The 21,584-nt window shown below is 38.9% G+C and overlaps 1 protein-coding gene across 12 annotated transcripts in view; it reads right to left on the reverse strand.

Annotated features, from left to right (window-relative positions):
• The window catches only part of RABGAP1L (RAB GTPase activating protein 1 like), a 694,415-nt gene that overhangs the window by 87,479 nt on the left and 585,352 nt on the right, over positions 1-21,584 (reverse strand). The window contains exons 1-2 of one of the 12 annotated variants that reach the window (XM_069065537.1): positions 13,713-13,982; positions 11,618-11,788 (exon numbers count right to left, since the gene is read on the reverse strand). The exons of 6 other annotated variants lie outside the window; for them this stretch is intronic. In XM_069065537.1, the coding sequence (XP_068921638.1) occupies positions 11,618-11,728 (111 nt within the window). In that variant the 5' untranslated portion in view covers positions 11,729-11,788; positions 13,713-13,982. Of the gene's footprint in view, positions 1-11,617; positions 13,154-13,712; positions 14,049-21,584 lie in introns of those variants that run through there. 5 more of the 12 variants (XM_069065535.1, XM_069065533.1, XM_069065536.1 and 2 more) reach the window with 5 other exon arrangements.

Below are 21,584 nucleotides of genomic sequence, written 5' to 3' on the forward strand. Positions count from 1 at the left end.
AATAGAATGGCTTGGCCCATTCCCTTGGGGTTGAGAAGAGTGATAAGGTAGAGAGGAGGGGTATCATTTTATTGCTTTGGAAAGATTACCAAAAGATATAGCACTGGAAAGAAAGACTGGGCAGAAAGTTATCTCTTGGCAAGAGTTTGCTAACTAACCAAACTTTCCTTTTCTCCTTGATCCTCTAACAAACCTACTCCTTGTACCCTAAATATTCTTTTATTTTATACCCCTATTCCCATTCTCTGTGATATTTCCCTGAAGTACCTATAGGAATGTCCTTTTTACCTCAGGGATGAACTTGGAATCCTGTCAACTCTGACGTACCACACAACTGTATTACATATATTCTGGTCCATCCCTCTCTTCCATCCCCCACATTCCTAGGATAGCTTGGTCATTCTGAATTCCACTTGTATAACTCTCAAGTGATACAGACTTAACTTAGAATTGCATATATTTGTTTTCAATCTTCTTCAATTTCAAACTGATGAAGAGATTTGCCTATTTACAGAGAATCACTTTACTTTAAATGGGGGAAATGTTTCTTGTTTCACTAACAGAAAGGAACCTAAGAATCCAAGGAGTAGTAGAAAGAAGAGGAGGCTTCAATTTAGGAGATCTAGATTTTAGGCCCAGTTCTGGCACCAGTTCTGTGGCTGGAGTAAAGTCAATTAACTGTTCTATGCCTCAGCTTCCTAACTTACCAAATGTCAATAGAGGAAATACCCATACCAGTGAAATAAATCATAGTTCCTTGAAGTTAAAAACAAATTGTAACTGTGTATTAGATTATTATGAAAAATGTTATTTTAAATATTATAGAGAGAATGTAGCATATATTAATGAGATTACCATGTTTATGCCCCTTTCTGAACTTTTTTTCTTCTGTATACTTTAAAATTATTTTTATTGATACTCTTGAAGTATAAATGGAAGGATATTCCTTGTTAACCATAAATACAACGGATTTAGATGCTGTGAAACAGTAAAGTACTGTTTCTTTTAGCGAAACTCTTATTTCTAGTGAGTTCCTACTTCCTAAATGTCAAATCCCATACTCATAACCTTCTGAAACACAAAAGCCCCTAAAGGCTATGGATCACAGCACTTTCAGAAACCAATTTTTCTGTAGCTCATAGCTCACGAATAGTCTTTGATGCAATGGCCAGGGTTTCTGAGAACCATAAAGTTCTAAGTTTCATTTTTGATTCACTTATTTTCCACTCATCACCTTTTTATCTAGTCATGCAAACTCCCCAAATTTGTGGATATACAATGTTTGTAATATACCTTTAGAAATCTCTACTCTGATGGAATAGTGACATTCAATAGGATTTTAATGCTTGCTGGCCATGGGGCAATAAACTGACTGTGTCTGTCATGTGACTGCTAAATGAGCTTCTAAGTGAGGAAAGAGAAGACAGGTGGATAATTGGACACTGAAGCAAGTATCAGACAAAGTTTCCAATGTGGGGCTTAAATCATATAAAGTCTTTGCTTAAAGCTCACAAGTCAGGATCAATAAGTAGGTGATGTTTGTGTCCTTTCTTTTTTATTATAAGCTTACAATCACCAAACATGAATATTTAAGGATAATAGATGAATGAATATGGAAATGTAAACTTGTGTCCCCTTTTAAATGGATATACTAAATGTTACACAATAATAACAAAATTGCTCTTGTTACCCTGAACTTTTTGTTTTCTTCTGTGTATTTTTGAAATATTCTGTTGATGCTTCCCCTCCACCCTTTTTGCATCCCTATACACTCACTTAACTCCTCTCTGCATCCCTCTTCCCTCAAGTAAAAGCCTTCTCTTGTATCAAATAGGTATAGTCAAGAAATACAGTCCCATACATTGGTCAAATCTTACTCTGTACCTTTAGTCTATGATCTTTCTGCCTAAAGGTAGGTGAAATATGCTTCATGCTTATTCTAAAGTCATGAATGGCTATGGCATTAAGAGTTCTGTAGCTTTTCCTAATTTCCTTCACATTATTGTTGTTATCATAAATTGTTCTCTTGGTTCTTTTTATTTCACCCTATATCAACAGATCATGTAAGTCTTCCCAGGTTGTTCATGTTATTTACATGTGGATAATGTCAATACTCCTGGGTTTCCCTTCTAATCACTACCTGTCACTAACAGTAACTCGATAGTCCTGAGGTATTCTGAAACAGCTGGCTGGTTTGCCCTCTCTTCCCCTAAAACACTAGGTGAAATCTTATTGTTCTCCTTCAGCATAAAATATATGAATTATTACTTCTGATCTTGCATAAACTGAATCAGCAGGAAAAACCCAAGGCTTCTGGCTATGAACCATTTATAGTTGAAGTAGACATTACATGATCTAATCAGAAATCAGTTCTCCTTAGGCTGTACATGTTGTACATTTGCAATGGGAAAAATCCTAACTGGATCTAATTGTCAGCAGTCCTGCATCTTGCTGGTCCCTCCATTATGAAGGAGTGTGGACATAGAGCTTCTCCCATTTGCCAGACCTGAGGTAGGCCTGACTTCAGATCATTCATGCCACTTGCTAGCCACAGTGATATATTTAGACAGCATATTCACACTTCTTACACAAAATGATAGAGGAAAAAGTAATGAGAATTCTCCACCCCTATCTTCCAACTGAAACTCAAAAAATGATGATACTATAAAATATTTGGCATTGTGTTCCTACTTTGGCATCAGTCTTCACAAACATTTAAATGTCACCATGTCTAAAGCAATGGGCTAAGTGTTATACAAAGATTACTGGAAGGATTTTGTCTGTTGGGGAGAGAATGCACCAACTCATTAAAGGACAGATGGTTCAAATTCCTTAGAGCAGAACAACATTGGTTTATAGATATCAGAGAGATGTAGGAGACCACCAGAGATCATCTCATCGAAAATGTACAAGAATTCCCTCTATAGCAAGAGTTCCTAACTTTTGTTTTGTCATGGACCCCATTTGGAAGTCTGGTGAGGCCCAAGGACCTATCTGTCTTATCTGTGGATTTGTCTCCCCTCTCATCTCTAATCTCCCAGTTTTCCTGGCTTCCTTTAAGTCCTAGCTAAAATTCTACCTTCTATCAATCAATTAACCAACCAATAAACATTTATTAAGAATCTATTATGTGCCTGGCACTGTTCCAAGCACTGGAGATACAGAAAGAGCTCAAAGATGGCCCTTGCCCTCAAAGAGGTTCCAATCTAACGGAAGAGACAACATGCAAACAAGTATGCACAAGATAAACTACATACAGGAGAAATAGGAAATACAGGGAAGGCAGTGGAATTAAGGTTGAGGAAGGCTTCCTGTAGAAGGTGAGATTTTATTGAGGACTTAAAGAAAGCCGAAGGTCAGTAATCATAGTGGAGGAAGGAGAGCATTCCAGGTATGGGGGATAGCCAGGGAGAATGCCTATAGCTGGACTTTCTTGTTCATGGAATAGCCAGACGTCCAGTGTCACTGGATCAAAGAGTTAGTGTTGGGGAATAAGATGTAAAATGGCAGGAAAGGCAAGAGGAGGCTGAATGCCGAGCATAGCATGTTGTAATTGTTCCTGGAGGCAATGGAAAGTCACTGGAGTTTACCGATTAGGAAGATGACATGATCAGACCTGTGTTTTAGGAAAGTCACTTTAGTGGCTGAATGGAGAATGAAATGGAATGGGGAGAGACTTAAGGCAGGTAGACTCACTATAATGCTATTGCAATAACCCAGGCATGAGTTGATAAGGGCCTATGGCAGAGTAGGGGCAGTATTAGAGGAAAGAAGGGGGTGTATTTGAGAGATGTTGCAAATGAGAAATCAAAAGGTCTTTGACAGCTTAGATATGGGGAGTGAGAGATAGTGAGGAATCCAGGATAACTGAAGGAGGGACTGGGAGCACAGGGTCACCTTCTACAGGGGAAGGAAGGTTTGGGGAAAGAGAATGAGTTCTCTTTTTGGACATACTGGGCTAAAGATCTCTATTGGATATCCAATTTGAGATGTCTGAAAGGCAGCTGGAGATGTGAGACTGGATGTCAGTGGAGAGCTGGGGTGGGAAAAGCAGATTTGAGAATCATCAGCATAAAATCCATGGGAGCTGATGAGATCACCAAGTGAAGTGGTATAGAGAGAAAAGAGAAGAGGGCCCAAGATAGAAGCCTGAAGGTCACCTGCAGTTAGAGGCCATGGTCTAGATGAGGATTCAGCAAAGAAGACACAAAGGGCTGTCAGACAGGTAGGAGGAGAACCAGGTGAGAGCCGTGCCCCAAAATCTAGAGAGAAGAGAGTGTCAAGAAGGAGAGAATGAGCCCCGTGAAAGGCTGCAGAGAGCTCAGAGCTGCTCCAAAAAGACTTAGCTGATGTTCTCTTGAAGACAGCACCTTCCCTCCATTGATTATCTCCAGCTTATGCTGTATTCATCTTGTTTTTACATGGCTGTTTACATGCTAGTTTCCCCATAAGTTCCTTGAGAGTAGGACCTTTTTTCCCCGTTTCCCCAGCACTTAATACACTGCCATACTTATATAAAGAAGGTGCTTTATAAATTGCTTATTAATTGACTGACTGTTAATTGACTTCTCAGAATGTTTTTAAACTTAGAAAATAAAATGTATAGGATTATAAAGTGTAGAAACACAGTTATGACTATGTTATTTTTCAAAAGTTCATGAATCCCAAGTTAAGACCTCTGAGTACAGCATCCCTCCCCTTCCTCCTCCCCCCCAATGAGCACTCACTTATTTTTTATTTGAACCTGCCATTCCTTTTTCACTTTTGAACAGCTTTAATTAAGGGATTTGTTCCCTTTATAGCAGGGAAATCTGCCTCTCTGCAGCCTCCACCTAGTGCTTCCAGCTCTGTTCTCTGAGTCCTTCTTCAACATGTCAAGTGTCTTTAAAATACTTGAAGACAGAGCCATAGTGCCTCCAGGAGTGACTATGTCTTCCCCGGGCTGGAGAAAAGGTAATTTTTAAACTGAAACTTGTGGGTCATGTTTCCAATTCTCTTACTACCCTGGTTGTCCTTTTATGAATATCATTCATGACACCGTGCTACCCAAAATACAATGCCAAGAAATGAACAAAATATTCTAGATATAGTCTATCTAAGACAGAATAAATTACAGCTACAAACCTGTAGCAAGGAACCAGAAACAAAGTAGGTATCCAACAAGGGGGCAGAAATGAACAAATTGTGGTACACGAATATAGTGGGGCGTAAGAAATGATGGGAGGGAAGGAGGGAGAGAGGGGGAAGGAAGGAAGGAAGGAAGGAAGGAAGGAAGGAAGGAAGGAAGGAAGGAAGGAAGGAAGGAAGGAAGGAAGGATGGAAGGAAGGAAGGAAGGAAGGAAGGAAGGAAGGAAGGAAGGAAGGAAGGAAGGAAGGAAGGAAGGAAGGAATTAAAAGCAATGAAACAGTTGCTTCTCCAGGGAAAGTCTCATCACTTCATGGTTCATGTATATAATTAGATATACCAAAAATATATCCCTGATCCCAGGAAACACTGCTAATCCCAAACTCTTCTACAGCCAGGACTGGAATAAAGTTTATTAAAGGTACGCCATAATGGGTAGACTCTTAAGGAGCTTCAGTATCTGTGATGCTTATATTGGACAAACAGGCCAGAATAATCTGACAGAGTTAGATCATTTTCCACCCCTTCAGGGAGGCAAAATGGGTCTTATACAGAAAGGCTGTGGGAGGAATCAAGGGGTGGTCTAGAGGAGTTTGGGGAGGGTCTTCGGGAGGAGTCAAATGAGGTCAGACTCCAGTAATGAGAGATTAAGGGTGGGAAATGGTTGGAGACTACCTGGGGATTATGGACTAAGGAGGGCTAGGCTAGTCTAAGGGTAACAGATATGGGCATAGATATTTTGGGAGGATCAAGGGTGAGTAGTAGCTGAACCACGGAGGGCTAGGCTAGTCACAGAAATTTGGGCCAAGCTATGGGCTTATGGCCTCAGGCAAATGCCTCCAGTGGGAAGATTCAAAGAGAGCTCAAGGGGGTTCCCAGAGCCTGTACTTCTTCAGTAGGACACCACCCTTCCCATCCCACCTCAGCAAGCTTTTCAACTAACTTCCTTTAGTGTGTAGTCTACCACAATTAGACCTTAAGCTCCCAGCGGGATTTTGAAAGACTGTCTTTCCCTTTCTGTATATGTATTCCCAGCTCTTAGCACAAGAGCTAGGCATACAGTAAATGATTTAAAAATGTTTACTGACAACAAAAGTAAGGAAAATAAAATATGAACCTAGAATATACCTTAAAAATAAGATGGTCTAAGTTTGCCTAAGAGTCACACAACAGTCAGGATTCAAACCTAGTCCTGTGGTCCTATGATGCCAAATCAAGTTCTTTGTCTACCATCAACATACTGACTCTCAAAAAAGAGAAAGCTAAGGCAGGGTGTTAAGACACCATCACAATAGTTCATGCTATTGGTAATAGAGCCTGTATTAAGTAAGGTAAAAGAAGAGCACATGGGGTAGCAGTAGCATCCACATGATTTGGTAATAGATTAGATAGGAGAGGAGGGAGAAGAGTCAGTCAAACATAGCACCAAACTTTTGACAGTTTAAATGGTGGTATCACTGAATGAAAAAGTGAAGTCAGAAGAAATAACCAGTTAGAAGAGAGCAGGTCTAGAACTGAAGTTTCCAAACTTATTTGGCCTACTGCCCCCTTAAAAAAAATTTATTCAGCACCCCCAGAAATCTACTTTCTTTAACCCTTTAATGTTGTTTTTAAAAAACTAGTCTTAATTCAAAAAAAACATACAATTGTTAAAAAATGACACATTTTAAATTAAATAATTTATTGTAAATTTGTGGGGGCTTTCCTGCATTGAAATTTTGATGATGTAATGTCGTATAACAGTATAGTCATTATATTGTAAACAAATCATTACAAGCACATATTCCTGCCAATGCACACTGGACTTCCCAACAACATGTGGCTCCCCTGCCAACACTTGCTTGTTAAGACCAATTGGTGGTTTAGATCACTGCTCAGCTATAACTTGCATTTTGTATGCTTATTTGGGAAATAATGTAATCACTACAACTATAACTGTTATACAAGAGATGTATGAGCGGTTTTTCACAATTTTCGTCTCTTCTTTCCTTATGCTTCTACTGCCCCCTTATTTTTATTAATTTTATTTATTATTAACACCCCCTTGCATTATTCCAGCTCCCCCCCCCACCCCATTGCCCTCTCCAAAGAGTAGTCAGCAGTAAAGATATGGATCCAAGCCACATTTGCATAGAAATGATTACTGCAAACAAAGAAGGAAATAAAATGGTCAAAAGAGAAGGTATGTATGAAGAAAGACAGTCCCTGCCCTCAGGCAGCTTACAATCTAATTGAGGAAGATACAAAAGGAAGCAGAAAAAAATTTTGGAGAACATCCAAGGTCAGGAAAAATATAAGAAGTTGGTAATGAAGACAAAACAACTCTCCAAGGAAGTGGGAAAAGGAATATCCTTTGCCCATACAAGTTTGGTTGCCTGAAAGTAACAGAAAGCACAGAACAACGGAAAGCACAGAAAGGGCAAGGTTAGGACAGTTATAGATTGACCTGTGACACCTTGATCATGTCTTGTTAAATGCTTGGGATTTTCCCTCAAGATAAACATGAATTATTCCCACAAATTTATATTTCTAAGAAGCCTCTGGGCTTCCCAAAATTTAACAATTTCAAATAGTCTAGCAATAATTTCCAAGAAGTATATTATCAGCTAATATACACTTAATGGTGTCCTATGTGAATTTATATCATATCACAGAATCTCATTTGGAAGGAAAGTTAGAGGCTATCTAATCCAACCAAATTTAAGATAACGGGATGAAAAGATGAAACAATTTGAAAGGATAAAATGAATATTTACCTTTAAATAAGCAAGCTGGTCTAGATCTGCAAAACTTAGATATATGTGACTCTTTAGAAGTTTTAAAATACAAACTTTGAACTCAAAGAATTTAAGGATTCAAATACCTTCTTATCTTCTCTGTTGAAATTACTTGGATTTCTCCAGAATTTATAGGTAGAAAGATTATTAACAACAGAGAGGTGGAGACAGATTTGAAATCAATGGGAAATATCTACCCACTTGGTCTAAAAGCTTATTCCAGGCAGAACAGAGGAAGGACCTATTGTTTTATATTAATATGGATGATTGGCTAGCTACTAGCCAATATACAAACTCTATAGAATAAGGAAATTATATATGAAAGGATTGGGGAGAGAACAGCATAGTAAGAGTAAAATGAACATTAAATTAGAAAACAGAAAGCTAGCATTCAAATTCTAGCTTGAACATTATTAGCTTAGGCAAGTCACAATCTTTTTATGCTTCAATTTCCTCATTGGGGATAAAAATGTCTCTAACAACCATGTGGGTAGGTAGATTGTGACTGAGGAATAAATGAGATAACGTATGTAAAGTGTTTTGTAAGCCATAAAGCATTATTACAATGCAAGATATTATTAGGCCTGATTAATAATAATGGGTCTCATATCTCTACTTATACTGTTATTTTTCTTCTTGTATCCATCAGAACCTTTTCAGTCTGTCAAATGATTATAAATTCCTAGATATTAAAATATTCTTTCTGCTAGTCACCAAAAATGACTTTAGGTTTTTGTGTCGTTTGTCCTGGCAAATAACCTGCTGAGTCTTTCCCCTCCCAGGAACACTTTTTAGTTTTTTCACCCTGGCTGAACCTGAGTTCCAAAATTTTCTTACACCAATTCTTCTTTTCTCTCTCAGAGGAAGAGTGAGTGGACAGAGGACAGATTCAAGGTTAAAGTATAGGTAAACCACCACCAAGAAAATGTCTAGAATTCACCTTTGAAAACCACTATAGTTAATAGGATTTCACTGTCACTCATAGGATCAGAGACATTCCACTAGCAAATGAAGTCTAATTCCAGAATGGAATTCAATTAATGCTAAGAAACTACTGAATAGCTTTAGAAATCATACCTAGATATTTATCCTATCCCTAAAATCAATTTTTATAATGGCAGGAACGTAGCATACTTCATTGCACAGCAATGACTCAAACCACATAGCAAAGGATGGATTTCATACTGAGAAAATCCATGAGTGTTTATCTCTCTTTCATATAGTGATGCTTCCCTGACCATAATTTTAAGAGCTTCTACCTCACATAAAAGAAGAATCAATACTGAATCAAAAGGAGATGGCAAATATTCTCTTCTCGCAGCTTTTACAGCTGCACCAAGCCAACGTTTCAAAACTGCCCAAGAGGGAAGCCCAACACTCCTAATGAAAAAAAAAAAATTTAAGTATCTCACAGAGCAGACACAATGCAAACCAAGAGGATACAATGTAAACCACTAACCACCACCCCCCCTTTATTATTAGAAAGAGTGACAACCTATTTACAGAGCAAAAACATTCATTGTCTTGCAAGGCTGTTGGCCAAAATTCAAAGGGCCATTTTGTCTTGAGAGACTGAAGAAATACTTGAAGGGACTGGGGATTTACACCTAACCTATAATCTGTCTGTCAAAGGCTGATAGAGCAGAAGGGTATTTATTGGTACACAATGTTTTAGGCTACTCATCTATTAAAACATACGTGTGTATATGGATATGTGTGTATACAGCACATGTAAATGATTAAATAACTGCCAGTCCGAGGTTCCGAAGACCGGTTCCTTTACAACAATGTAACCATTATAAGGACTCTATGCTTAGATTGTACAGCCAATAGACAGCCCCCCAAACCCTACCGTACCTCAAAAGCAAACACAAAACTACACAATAAAGCTACTTTACTAGAAGGATGCCAGCTTTCGATTATGCAATCAGTAGGTAAAGAGAAGTTGCTATTGTTAGCTTCTTTTCAAGAGGGGATTCAGGGACAGGGAGGAAGATAAAACTCAAGTTGCGTATTTAGGAGCAGTTCTGATTTAAAAAGAAATGGTCTGAAATTATTAGGCAAAGTGTGTTTTCAGGATCATCTATATACTTCAATTACTCTTGTAGTAAATTTTGGATAAGGTGCCAACAGATATAGGCTTGAGTCACAACTAGCTACTTACTAGCTGAGTGACCTTAGGGAACTCACTTCTGAGCCTCAGTCTCCTTGTCTGCAAAATGAGGATAAGACACGACCTACCTCACAATGTTGTTGTGAGCAAAGAGACTTATAAAATTTAAAGGGATATATGAATGTGAACAATTATAATTATTGGCTACAGAAATATACGTTATTTGTATATACTTGTTTCACTATATAGGGGCATATGACATGATAATGACAGCACCAGACTGAGTCAGAAAATTTTCACCCTAGTCTTAGGTATACTGAGATTTTTTGTCCCCTAAGACAAGTCACTTCAACTAACCCTTCTTTCCTCTCTTATAAAATGGGAGTAAGACCAACTCAGCCTACCTACCTAACAAGATTGGCCTAAATTAGATATCAGTGTTTCATATGGCAGGAGCTATCCAAAAGGAAACAAAGATTTTTTTTTTAAATTATGTTTTAAGTATAAATAGCACACAATTGGTCCAAGTTGTCTATGCAAACAAACTACTGCCCCAAAATATCAGATCCCTCTAGAGAGAGATGAATTTTGGTAGAATCAAACTCATTCTTAAGCAAGTAGTTTACATACCTGGCATGCTATGACCTAGTTAGAAGATGGTATTTCTCTACTAACAGTCCCTCATTTTAAATTTCAACATATTCACAATACCTCTGAAAGTCTGCATAAAGTCCTGGGGATCATCACCTGCTATCTCAGAACACAGATAACCAGACACAAACACATCTTTTTCCTACCCGCTGGTCAAGAGGCCAAGAACTATAAACAAAAAAATCCCTTCCACCTTTCTTTAGAAAATGGTTGAAATATTTCACATACGTGGAATCCCAACAAAATTGTACCACAGGACATTTTCACAATCATTCCCAAGACAAATAATTTGTAGAGTCTGAAAATTAAAATTTTCTGGTTTAATTACATAATGGAACATATATTTTGAGTATCTTGCCCATTTATGGAAAAGTATCATGGCAAAGAGGAAGAAATATAAGTAATAAATGACTGTACCACTTACATGTGTGTATTTTATATATATATGAATGTATTTAAACATAATGTTGATATATATATGTACTTGTAATATAGGATATATATAGGATCATATATGTGTTGTGAATATATGTATACATACAGATATACATGTACATTTCAGTATTTGTATATTTGTACTCACATGTAACTATACCTATCTAAATTTATATCTATTTACATACACATATATATATAGTAGGTACTTTTGACCAACTACAGTTTTCCAATTCAAAAATCCTCTCATTATTAGCACACCTTAAATAATTTACCTAAAGTTTAACATATCTACATACATAGAATGTACTATTCTAAATGTCTTGCAATAGTAGTAAGTGTACATAAACCAAAGGAAAAAAGTAGGTTCACACTGTTTTTTGTACTTGAACCCACAAGCAATTCTCTTATTCTCATCCCCAGGGAACTAAAACGTGGCTGCGGCAGGAGTGATTACTCTATTAGACGTGGAAAATCATACCTATATCCATATTAGTTCCATGAAGCATCACCTACCATAGCTTTGGGTTTGCTGATTGCCACAAGACTTGTAAGGAAATCCTCATCATACAGCTGGCTAAAAACATGGGCATCGTAGGCTACCATTATGGAGATTTCTTCCATCATCTTGCCAGCTGGCTTCCCAACAGCAGCAGCAGCAAATGCACCAGAGCCAGACCAGGTTCACTATTCAAAGAAAAATCTTGCTGCAAGCTCAGTGCCAATGAACACACCCACCTGAAGAAGCTAGAGTGGGTGGAGTGTCACAAACCAAAAAATAAAAAAAAATAAAAAAAAGATACCAAAGCCTTGCAGTTCACCCCTGGTGGGAAGAATAAGGGAGGTTGCTGTTATCTCTGTAGGAAGTGAATGCTATAAATTTGTCTTGCATTCTCAACTCAGAACTTGGAAAATTCAGTTTCTGAAATTTTTCCTCAAACCTCAGTAAAAAAAAAAAATTCTCTTTAGTTAATATTAGAAACTGAACGCCCACTAAGAAAAAGGTAACTGTTAACAAAGTTTTTCAGTTCTTGGTAGGAAGATGAAAATTTCAACCAAAACAAAATTCTTCTTAACAATCCATCTTTGTCCAGTGTTTCTCTACATGAAGATTCTTCTTTAGATTTTCTCAAGGTACTTCTCGTTAATTCTGTACGTTCAAAGGAAAGGATGGGATGACAGCTTTTAGTGTTTAAAGTAGCTACCCATTTAAAAATATCTTCTACATTGCAGAAAAAAAAGCATTTTCTCTCACAGCAGTTTTGTTTTTAAGAGGCTGCAAAAAAGCAAAATGATATATGGATAGCCACAATAGCAACACCCCAACCTCGAGCCCTCCAAGAGGAAAAAAAAAACCCCAAACCAAAACCAACACCTGACATCCAAACGTTTTCAACAGAGTCCTTGATCTGGCTTTCTGTTGTTCACCAAAAAGTAAAGTCGCTACTTGAAAAATCATAAGGTACTTGTTTAGAGAAAGGCAAGTATTTCTAATCAAAACAAACCATTCTTAGAAAGACTCCCTGAATTTTATTTTATAGAAAAGAAAAACAACATAAATCTCTTCCCACAAGTTCAATTTTCTTTATCACTGATTTTCATGGGTAGATACACTTTTAATTACAAAACTGAGAAGAAGACAGACGTGGTCGGTTACTGCCACAGTAACACACGGAGAATATTCAGCTGTGGAAGGCAAAGAACTTCCGTAAATGCCTCCAGATAAAGAAAAGAGGGTGGGAGATGAATTCTGAAAGCTCGTAAAAACTGCTATTAAAAAAGTTATTTAAATGATCTCATAGAAAATACTATCTATATGCTATAGGAGACAGATGAAGTGATGAGAAAAACAAAACACAGGACAAATACCTTCGAAACCTAAGTTTAAACACTTGATAAAATGTAGCCTTCAATATAAAAACCCTATCCTTTTAAAGTAGTGCTGAAGAGCTTGATTTGTTGGAAGGGTATCCCTTCAAACTGGTCAGTGGTGGGAGTCCCAAATCCAGAACACTACTGGCCAGAGGGAAATTTCTCTTCAAATGACCAGTAGCAATGACACTGAGTGGTCACAGGTTTGCTTTCCATAACGAAAACAGGAAAAGCCCTAAGGCGTCCTACTCTCCTCCCCCTTCACTCCCCCAGTCCCCCAGTTTTTCTAGGTGTATCACTCACCAAGATGAATATGGTTATTTAAATAGCACCATACTAAATTTGCATGTGAAAAGATCTAAGCAACAGCTGGAGCATTCTGGATTAAAAACCAAACAAACCTTTCCCTTAAACAGGAAGGGGGGGTGGGGGAGATACCTTATCGCTAGGAAACTGAAAAGCGTTCTAATAGGCTTAGTTGAGCAAAAATGCCACACTTAAGGTGAAATCCTCAGGATTAAAACAGCTGCCAACTCTATTTAACTCTTGCTAAGGCAAGTTAAAGTTTTCATTTAGAATTTTCCTGCATGGCAGCATTGTGACTTTAGTGACTATTTTTCCTTTAAAGATTTTTCCGCCTTGCCCCAGGATATTTATATTCTTTAACACTAAGATATTAAAAAAAAAAAGTGACAATAAGTAAACAAGGCATTTTACTCGGAGTTCAGAGAGTTCATACCTGGTAGCCTTTTCAAATGCTCCTGGATCTTTTCAGAAGTGCTTTAAAGGGTCCTAGCACTTCCTGGTGCACTCACTAGTACCCGAAAGCTTCAGCTCTGTCTTACAGAACCTTTTGCACTGAAGGGGAAAGCAGTCCTTTCAGACTCTGGAATTCTGCTTTCCTCCTGAGACTTGGTGCTTCCCAATGTACACTGTGATATCTGAATGAGGTACAGTGTCACAGACACCTGTTGTCGAAGGTAAGAAAGAGAGTGGCTTCCCATAATTCCTCACTCTCTGCTGTCAGCCACCCAGTGGCAAACAAGAATTATAACTGCCTTGGAACAGTCACAAAGGCACCGGGGAGCCCGGTGTACAGTGTAACAATAAACGTTATTATTCCCTGCTAATGAGAACACTATACCTAGTCAACAGAAGGGGAGGAGGGAGGGAAGAACACTACAGAGAAGTCTAGGTGGCTGACTGCATTTTGTTTATTCATAATATCATGAGTTCAGTCTTGGAAAGTATTTTCAAAGATCATTGAGTCAAAACTCCTTCATTTTATAGACAAGAGAGGCTTATCGAGAGTATGGTTACATAGGAGTAAGCAGCAGTGAACTTAGAAAAAAAAAATTTTAAGTGAACTTAGAAAAGTCAGGTCATTCCATTCCAAATGCAGTGTGTTCTTTTTCCCACCTCATTTTAAAATGCACTTAAGATAATCTCATTAATACCAAAATGTTTTAAAAATATACTTCCTCAAAGATTACAGAGATTTTGGGGGAGGCTAGGTGGGCAGTGAGCAAAGCGCTGGCCCTGGAGTCAGGAGGACCAGAGTTCGGTTCCAGCCTCAGACACTTAACACCCACACAAAAAAACTAGCAGTGTAACCTTGGGCAAGTTACTTAACCCCAATTGCCCTCCAAAAGGCAAATATATATATACACATATAATATTACAGAGATTTGTATTTTCCATTAATACTCTGAAGCTGGTATAACATTAAATGGTATGTCTAAAATGTCATATAAATGATTTGGTATTTAAATATTCCAAACAGCTGGTTTGCTGCTTACTTAATTAGGCAAAGTTTGACTAGGGTTATATCTATATAGTCCCCATTGAGAGATCCTCTATCATCACCATAAAAATTACCTTAGATGTTTATTTTTATTTTTTTGCTTTTTTTTTGGAGGGGCAATTAGGGTTAAGTGACTTGCCCAAAGTCACACAGCTTGTCAAGTGTTAAGTGTCTGAGACCTAATTTGAACACAGGTCCTCTTGACTCCAGGGTCCGGTGATCTATTCACTGTGCCACCTAGCTGCCCCCTTTTTTTTTGCTTTTTTTTTTGGAGGGGGGAAGGCAAGGCAATTGGGGTTAAGTGACTTGCCCAAAGTCACACAGCTAGTTAAGTGTTAAGTGTCTGAGACCCAATTTGAACACAGGTCCTCTTGACTCCAGGGACCGGTGATCTATTCACTGTGCCACCTGGCTGCCCCCTTTTTTTTTGCTTTTTTTTTTGGAGGGGGGAAGGCAAGGCAATTGGGGTTAAGTGATTTGCCCAAGGTCACAAGACTAGTGTTAAGTGTCTGAGACCCAATTTGAACTCAGGTCCTCCTGACTCCAGGGCCAGTGCTCTATTCACTGCGCCACCTAGCGGCCCTACTGCTCTTGTTTAGATATGCTCTAACTAGGTTTTTCTGCGTTCTTGTGGCATCTTTAAAAGGTCTCCTCCCACTCAATTTTCAGAAGTTAGGGATAAAGGAGAAGCATGGAGCTACTCCCTTTTGCAGAAAAAGGCTATTCTGGATTCTTCAAAAAGTGTGTTTGTGATAAATATTCTTTGAAAAGGAGTTTTTTGTACATGTCACTATTTCCTCTTCTGTCTCTAATACCACTGTCATAAAGTGATCAGACTGACACGTAATGTACAATGATGGGTAATCCCTCTCTTAATACCACAGCCTCCTTCTGCAGCTTTTGTGGGACTGTGTCTCTGCCCAATTCCAAAAGGAAAAAGGGGTGCTCCCTGGGGTCGGATGTAGCTAAATAGTTCCCAAATTTTTACAGGAATGCCAAAGGGAAGAGGGTTAGTACTTAAAGCACAGAAAACTTTACAGCATCCCGAGGCAATCCCTCTGGCCCCAAGAAACTGCCATAGATGATGAGAATAAGAGCTCCATTAAAAAGGTGGTTTCTCTGAGTGCAACCATATACAGTCTGGTGTAGAAGCATTCATTAAGGGCCCACTAAGTGCCAGGCATTGTGCTAAAACAGTCCCTGCTCTCAAGGAACTCACATCCTAATAGTAGAATCCTTTCTTAAATGGGGGGCTCAAGGTTTGGGTTCAAATCCCAACTCTGTCATTAAGAAGCCTTGTGAGCTAGGGCAAGTGATAATATTCACTCAGCCATCATCGAGACCTTTACTATCCATCTATTACTAGCAATGTATTTAGTATTTGCTAAACCCTGGACGTCACTGGAACTCATTTTCTTTATCCATACAGTGAGAGGAATGGGATTAAATGATCTCTAAGATTTGTACCAGTGCTGATAAGTGATGATTTCTGAAAACAATCCCTCACTGGGCTGGGAAAGGGGATAGGAGGGAGGGAATAATGATTTGCTTCCTGTAATAATGCATTTGGGAGAGCTTCAAAAAAATATGGTGGGTGGAAAAAGGAATACTGACAGTCACATGGAAAATAGCTAAATGAGTTTCCTTTGGAAATTTACACATACATATAAGTCTGCCAAACTGAATTCACCAAGAGATAGGGCAGAAGGAGGGTGATATCAGGCTACCAGGACAACAGTAAACTAATAAATGTCACTCCTGGGAGTGGAGACTCTTTGAGGATGTGCTACAGATGCTGCTAAATTCACACATTTATTGTATTGCTTGCAGATACTGCTTACTTTACAGAAACTCCCAAACAGGATTCCACTGGGAATGGCTTCACTGCCAAAAGTCTATATGTTTTCCTGAACTACCAGTTTAATGTTAGGTACTCTACCCTAGGCAAGAAGGGGTCTTTAGAGTTTCCTCTAAATTTTTTATTTGGATTGCTCTGCATATTCACACTTTCTGGATCTTGGTGTTGCTACAGCATACAGTCAGACATACACTCTCAATCCATTTGCATGGTTGATTTCAGACTTTTTTTTCTTCCTATTACTCCTCCAAGGAAATTAAAGATGTTTTAAGGAATCATCTGCCTAGCAGAAGAAAGACACGATTCTATTTATCTGTTTTTAGAGTCTCTGTATATTCCGATTCCACACTAATGAGAAGAGTGGACCCCTCCATAGTGCTTTATGGGTTACTATGCACTATCCTCACAACAATCAATCAATAAACATTAATTAAGCACCTACTATGCATCAGATGCTAAGAGCTGAGTATATAAAAAAGGAAGGAAAAGACAGTGCCTGTCCTGAAGGAACTTAACAATCTAGAGAGACAACATGCAGACAAATACATACAGAGCAAGCTTTTTATAGGATAAGCAGGATATACTTAACTGAGGGGAGAATTAAGGGGAAAGGTTCCAGTATAAGATGGGATTTTGGTTGGGACTTAAAAGGAAACTGGCAGGGTGAGGAGGGAGGAGGTAGATGAACCTCTTATGGGGCATTAAAGTAGCTTGTCTACTTTACTGCTTTAAACCAACAAATAAGAATGAGCCATGTAAGGCCTTGGCTAAAATGTTCTTATATAATATTCCTTTCCAGTAAGGGGTCCTGAACTTTTCTATATAGGAGATGTCTACCATAGTAAGACAAAATGAACAAAAGTAAACCCCAACCGATCTCTGCAAAGTCCCTCATGATTCCAAAGTAACCAATATGGTATGGCTCGCCTAAGGATCATTTCAGCTTTTATCAATCAGTCAATCAAAAGGTTTTATTAAGTGCACGCCAGGGGGTCAGGCACAGTGCTAGGGACTGAGGGTCTAAGTTCCAAAAATGAAACAATGGCTCCCCCACCATGAGCTTCTATTCTGATGGGGGAGACAACAATTCCATGTACAAATGCATGGAACATAAATGTAAAGTGAATAAACAAAAGATACCAGGTAGTATCGGAGAGGGTGGGTAGCAGCAATTGTGGGGTTGGGAAAGCCTACCCTTGTAAGACCACAGCTGAGTTGACTCTTAAAGGAAGACAGGGATCCTATGAGGCAAAGGTAAAGGAGGAGCACATTCCAGGGATGTGAGATGGCCAACACGAAGGCATGGCGACAGGGGACGGATTGTCAGGTGTGCAAGGAACAGAGAGAAGGTAATTCTGACTGGTTTGCAGAGTGTAAGAGGGAAGAGTAATGAACAATGAGGTTGGAAGGATAGGTTGGGACCAAAAAGCAAAATGGTTTATAATTTTAACATAGTCAATAGAAAGTCCTTGAAATTTCCTGAGTAGAGGAGTCATATGGTCAGATCTGGGCTTAAGGTAAATTACTTGGACAGCAGTATGACCAGTGGACTGGAAAACGTGGAAAAAGACTTGAGGCTAGGAACCTGATGAGGAGACTGCAGCAGCAATCTAAGGGTGATGGCTATGTGAGTGGAGAGAAGGGAAGGAAGTGGGAGATGTTAGGAGCAAAGAAACAGTAAGATCTGACAACTGGATGGAAATGTGGGGTCAGGAAGAATGAAGAGTCCAGGAAGTGCTGAGGATAATTACAAATCTGAGAGCCTGGAAGTGAGCAGGCAGGTTACTTTATGATAATAACTATATTAATGATTAAACTGAAACAGATGTGGCTATAAAACAACTGTAGATCAAGGATCCCAATAAGATAAGAAAACATTCTATGATGATGTGCCTGCCACTGATATTTTTAAAATGTTGTTTGTTTCAGGTTTTCATACTCAAAGTGTATGTTCCCTGGGACACTTGCTGATTGAGGCCTGAAAATCATTCTCATAGGGCTGCTTTTCTTAGCCCTATTGCTCTACTAAGCAAATCAAATAGTCCAGGTTTCTGCCCTGTTAAGTTTTAAGGCTGGTAAAGTTCATGAAAACACAAAATGAAATCGAGATTTATGTAATAAGACATGAACATAGAAAATGAATCAGCAATATTTCACAAGCTTTGCTATTTTGTTATTGATCCATATAGAGAGATTTCAGGGCATTAAAAAGACCATCAATTCTGGCCTTTGGCCTCAACCCATCTTTGCTCCATGTCTCAAGTTCCAATCAGAGAACAATGTAGTCATACCCTCCATGGATCTATTGGTACTAGATATGAAGAAGAAAAACCACAAAGGAAGGACAAAAACATGGCCAGAGAACAGAGGAGCTCTGAAAACTTAGAGCCACGGCCCTCAGACCCCTTAGTGAGACACCTCTTTGTTCAGTTCTACACGTGGATCTTAACAGATGACTTACTTCTTCCTCTTCCTCCACTTAAACAAATGGATGATCTTGAGAGGTCTCCGAAATAAAGTAATATGTCACATAAATTTAGTAATTATTCTCATCATATCAAATTCTGCAAGTACTTATTGGGCACTGACTGAGGGCAAGAGATTATCTGTGTGTGTGTGTATATAAATACATATATACAGACACACACCCACACTTATGCCTCAGCAATGGCCAAATGTTTACTACAGTGTACACACAGAGGCCAGAAATGGCCATGGAAAGAAAGTCCATTAAAGTACAGGAAAGATAAATCCCATAACTACTTGTGTAACAAGAGGGTGAATATTCTAAGCAGAATCTTAGCTCAGTGTAATCAGGGAACTTTACAACATCTGAGGAAGCAGCCAGGTGGCTTGGTGGATAGAATGCTGACTCTGGAGCCAGGAAGACACTTACTAGTTGTCTGACTCTGGGCAATAATCTCTGTTTGCCTTAATCCACCGGAGAAGGAAATGGCAAATCACTCCGGTATATTTGCTGAGAAAACCTCACGGACGCTATGACCCATGGGATAACAGAGTCAGACATGACCAACCAACAACATCATCTACATTTTCTATGCAGAGAAGTGTGTACATGTGAAAATGTGAGAAAATTTTGCTACTAAAACACAAAAGGTTTTTTTTAAGTATTTTGTAATTACTCTAGAAGGACCTTACACCTAAGAGTTCTTCAAGAAAGGTAAGAAAAATAAAAAATAAATGAAACAATCCTCTTAATATTATGTAATGCCAAATAAAGAAATGAGTAACTATTCATGTGTGAAATTCTGTCTAGACTGTTCTAACTCATTATCTCTACCTCCAGCAATCGCTAAGCAAATTCAGAATGCCAGAAAATGTCATTCTTGTTCTTATTAAATTCTCCAGTACTTAACCAAGAACAGAATGTCCAGTGAAATAAAAATACTTGCTTAATAGGAATTAGAGATTTCTCTTCTTCATCAGCATCTTGGTAAAATATGTGGATGAACACAAAAGATTCCACAGACTTGCAAAGCAATGAATGTAACTCCTAATCATCTAGTGTTTATTAAGCATGTACTTTGTGCCAGGCCGGGCAGCAGGGTGGTACAGTGGACATTGCCACTGGATTCAAGAAGACTGGGTTCAAACTCAAGTTCAAATCTGGTCTTAAACACTTTGTAGAAGCATGACCCTGAGCAAATCACTTAACACTATCTGCCTCAGTTTCCTCATCTGTAAAATGAGCTAGAGAAGGAAATGGCAAACCACTTCAGTACCTTTGTCAGGAAAACCCCAAGTAGGGTGGTGAAGAGCTGAACACAACTAGATACTTTGGTAGGCATTGGGGATAAGGACAAACAATGAAACCACTATTACATGCAAGGATCTTATATTCTAATGGAATTCTTATTCAGGGTCATTCCTTCAATTCTTTCTGAGCTCCACTCCTGATTCTAAAGATTTCTCTACATCACTGCAGGCTATTCACCCTGGAAATTCAATCTATCCCTACAGCCCCTTCTTCTGATGGGTCAGTGGCTCCCTGAATCTCCAATATAAGGAAAGTGCCCAAGGCAGATGCATTCATCCTTTCAGTTTTCCCTGGGATGTATCCCCTGACTTTTGACCTTTCTCCCCTTGCCCTCATGTGGATGCTTTCTCAGCTTCCTTTTACATGTGGTTGTCCCCTATCTGATTTTAAGTTCCTCGGGTCTGTGTTTCCTTTTATTGTATCTGAATTCCTAGCACTTAGCCAAGTGTCTGGCACGTCCTTAATACATGTCCATTGATAACTAGCTTGACTTATAAGCTATGTGGTGAAGTGGATGGTAGCTGGACCTGGAGTCAGAAAAACCTGAGTTCAAATCCAGCTTCAGACACTTACTATCTGTGTGACTGGGCAAGTCTCTTAGCTGGTCCACCTCAGTTTCCTTACCTCTTAAATGGAGATAATAATAGCACAGACTTCCCAGGGTTGTTGTGAAGATCAACTGAGATAATATTTGCAAAGCACTATGTAAATGCTAGTTATTATTATTACATCTTTAGCCAACAATTAAAATAATTTTTCAATAAGTGATGCTAAGTATTCACTGATAGTAAGCCTGTTTCCAATTTTTACAGGTGAATTAGTGGCACCATTATGTAGAGGAGCATAAGATCTGAAGAGGAAAGGGATGGTGAAGATCACGTAGTCCAACCCCTTCATTTTACAGGAAAGGAAAATGAGTCCCAGAGGGGTAAAATGATTTGCCTGAGATCTAACAAGTATTAATTAGCATTAGTAAGATTCAATTCCAGGACTTCTGATGCTAGATCTGGTGGTCCTTCCATGACACGTGGTTACCTCCTTGTGAGAGGGGGGAGGAGGGAGGGGAGGGAGAAAAAAAGAGGGAGAGGGGAAGGGGAGGGGGAGAAAGGGAGAGGGGGGAGAAAAAGAGGAGGGGGGGGGGGGGGGGGGGGGGGGGGGGGGGGGGGGGGGG

The sequence above is a fragment of the Petaurus breviceps genome, unplaced genomic scaffold (assembly GCF_028583685.1).
Source record: "Petaurus breviceps papuanus isolate PSGF00001 unplaced genomic scaffold, PetGlider_PUasm1.0 90692, whole genome shotgun sequence".
NCBI classification, from domain to species: domain Eukaryota; kingdom Metazoa; phylum Chordata; class Mammalia; order Diprotodontia; family Petauridae; genus Petaurus; species Petaurus breviceps.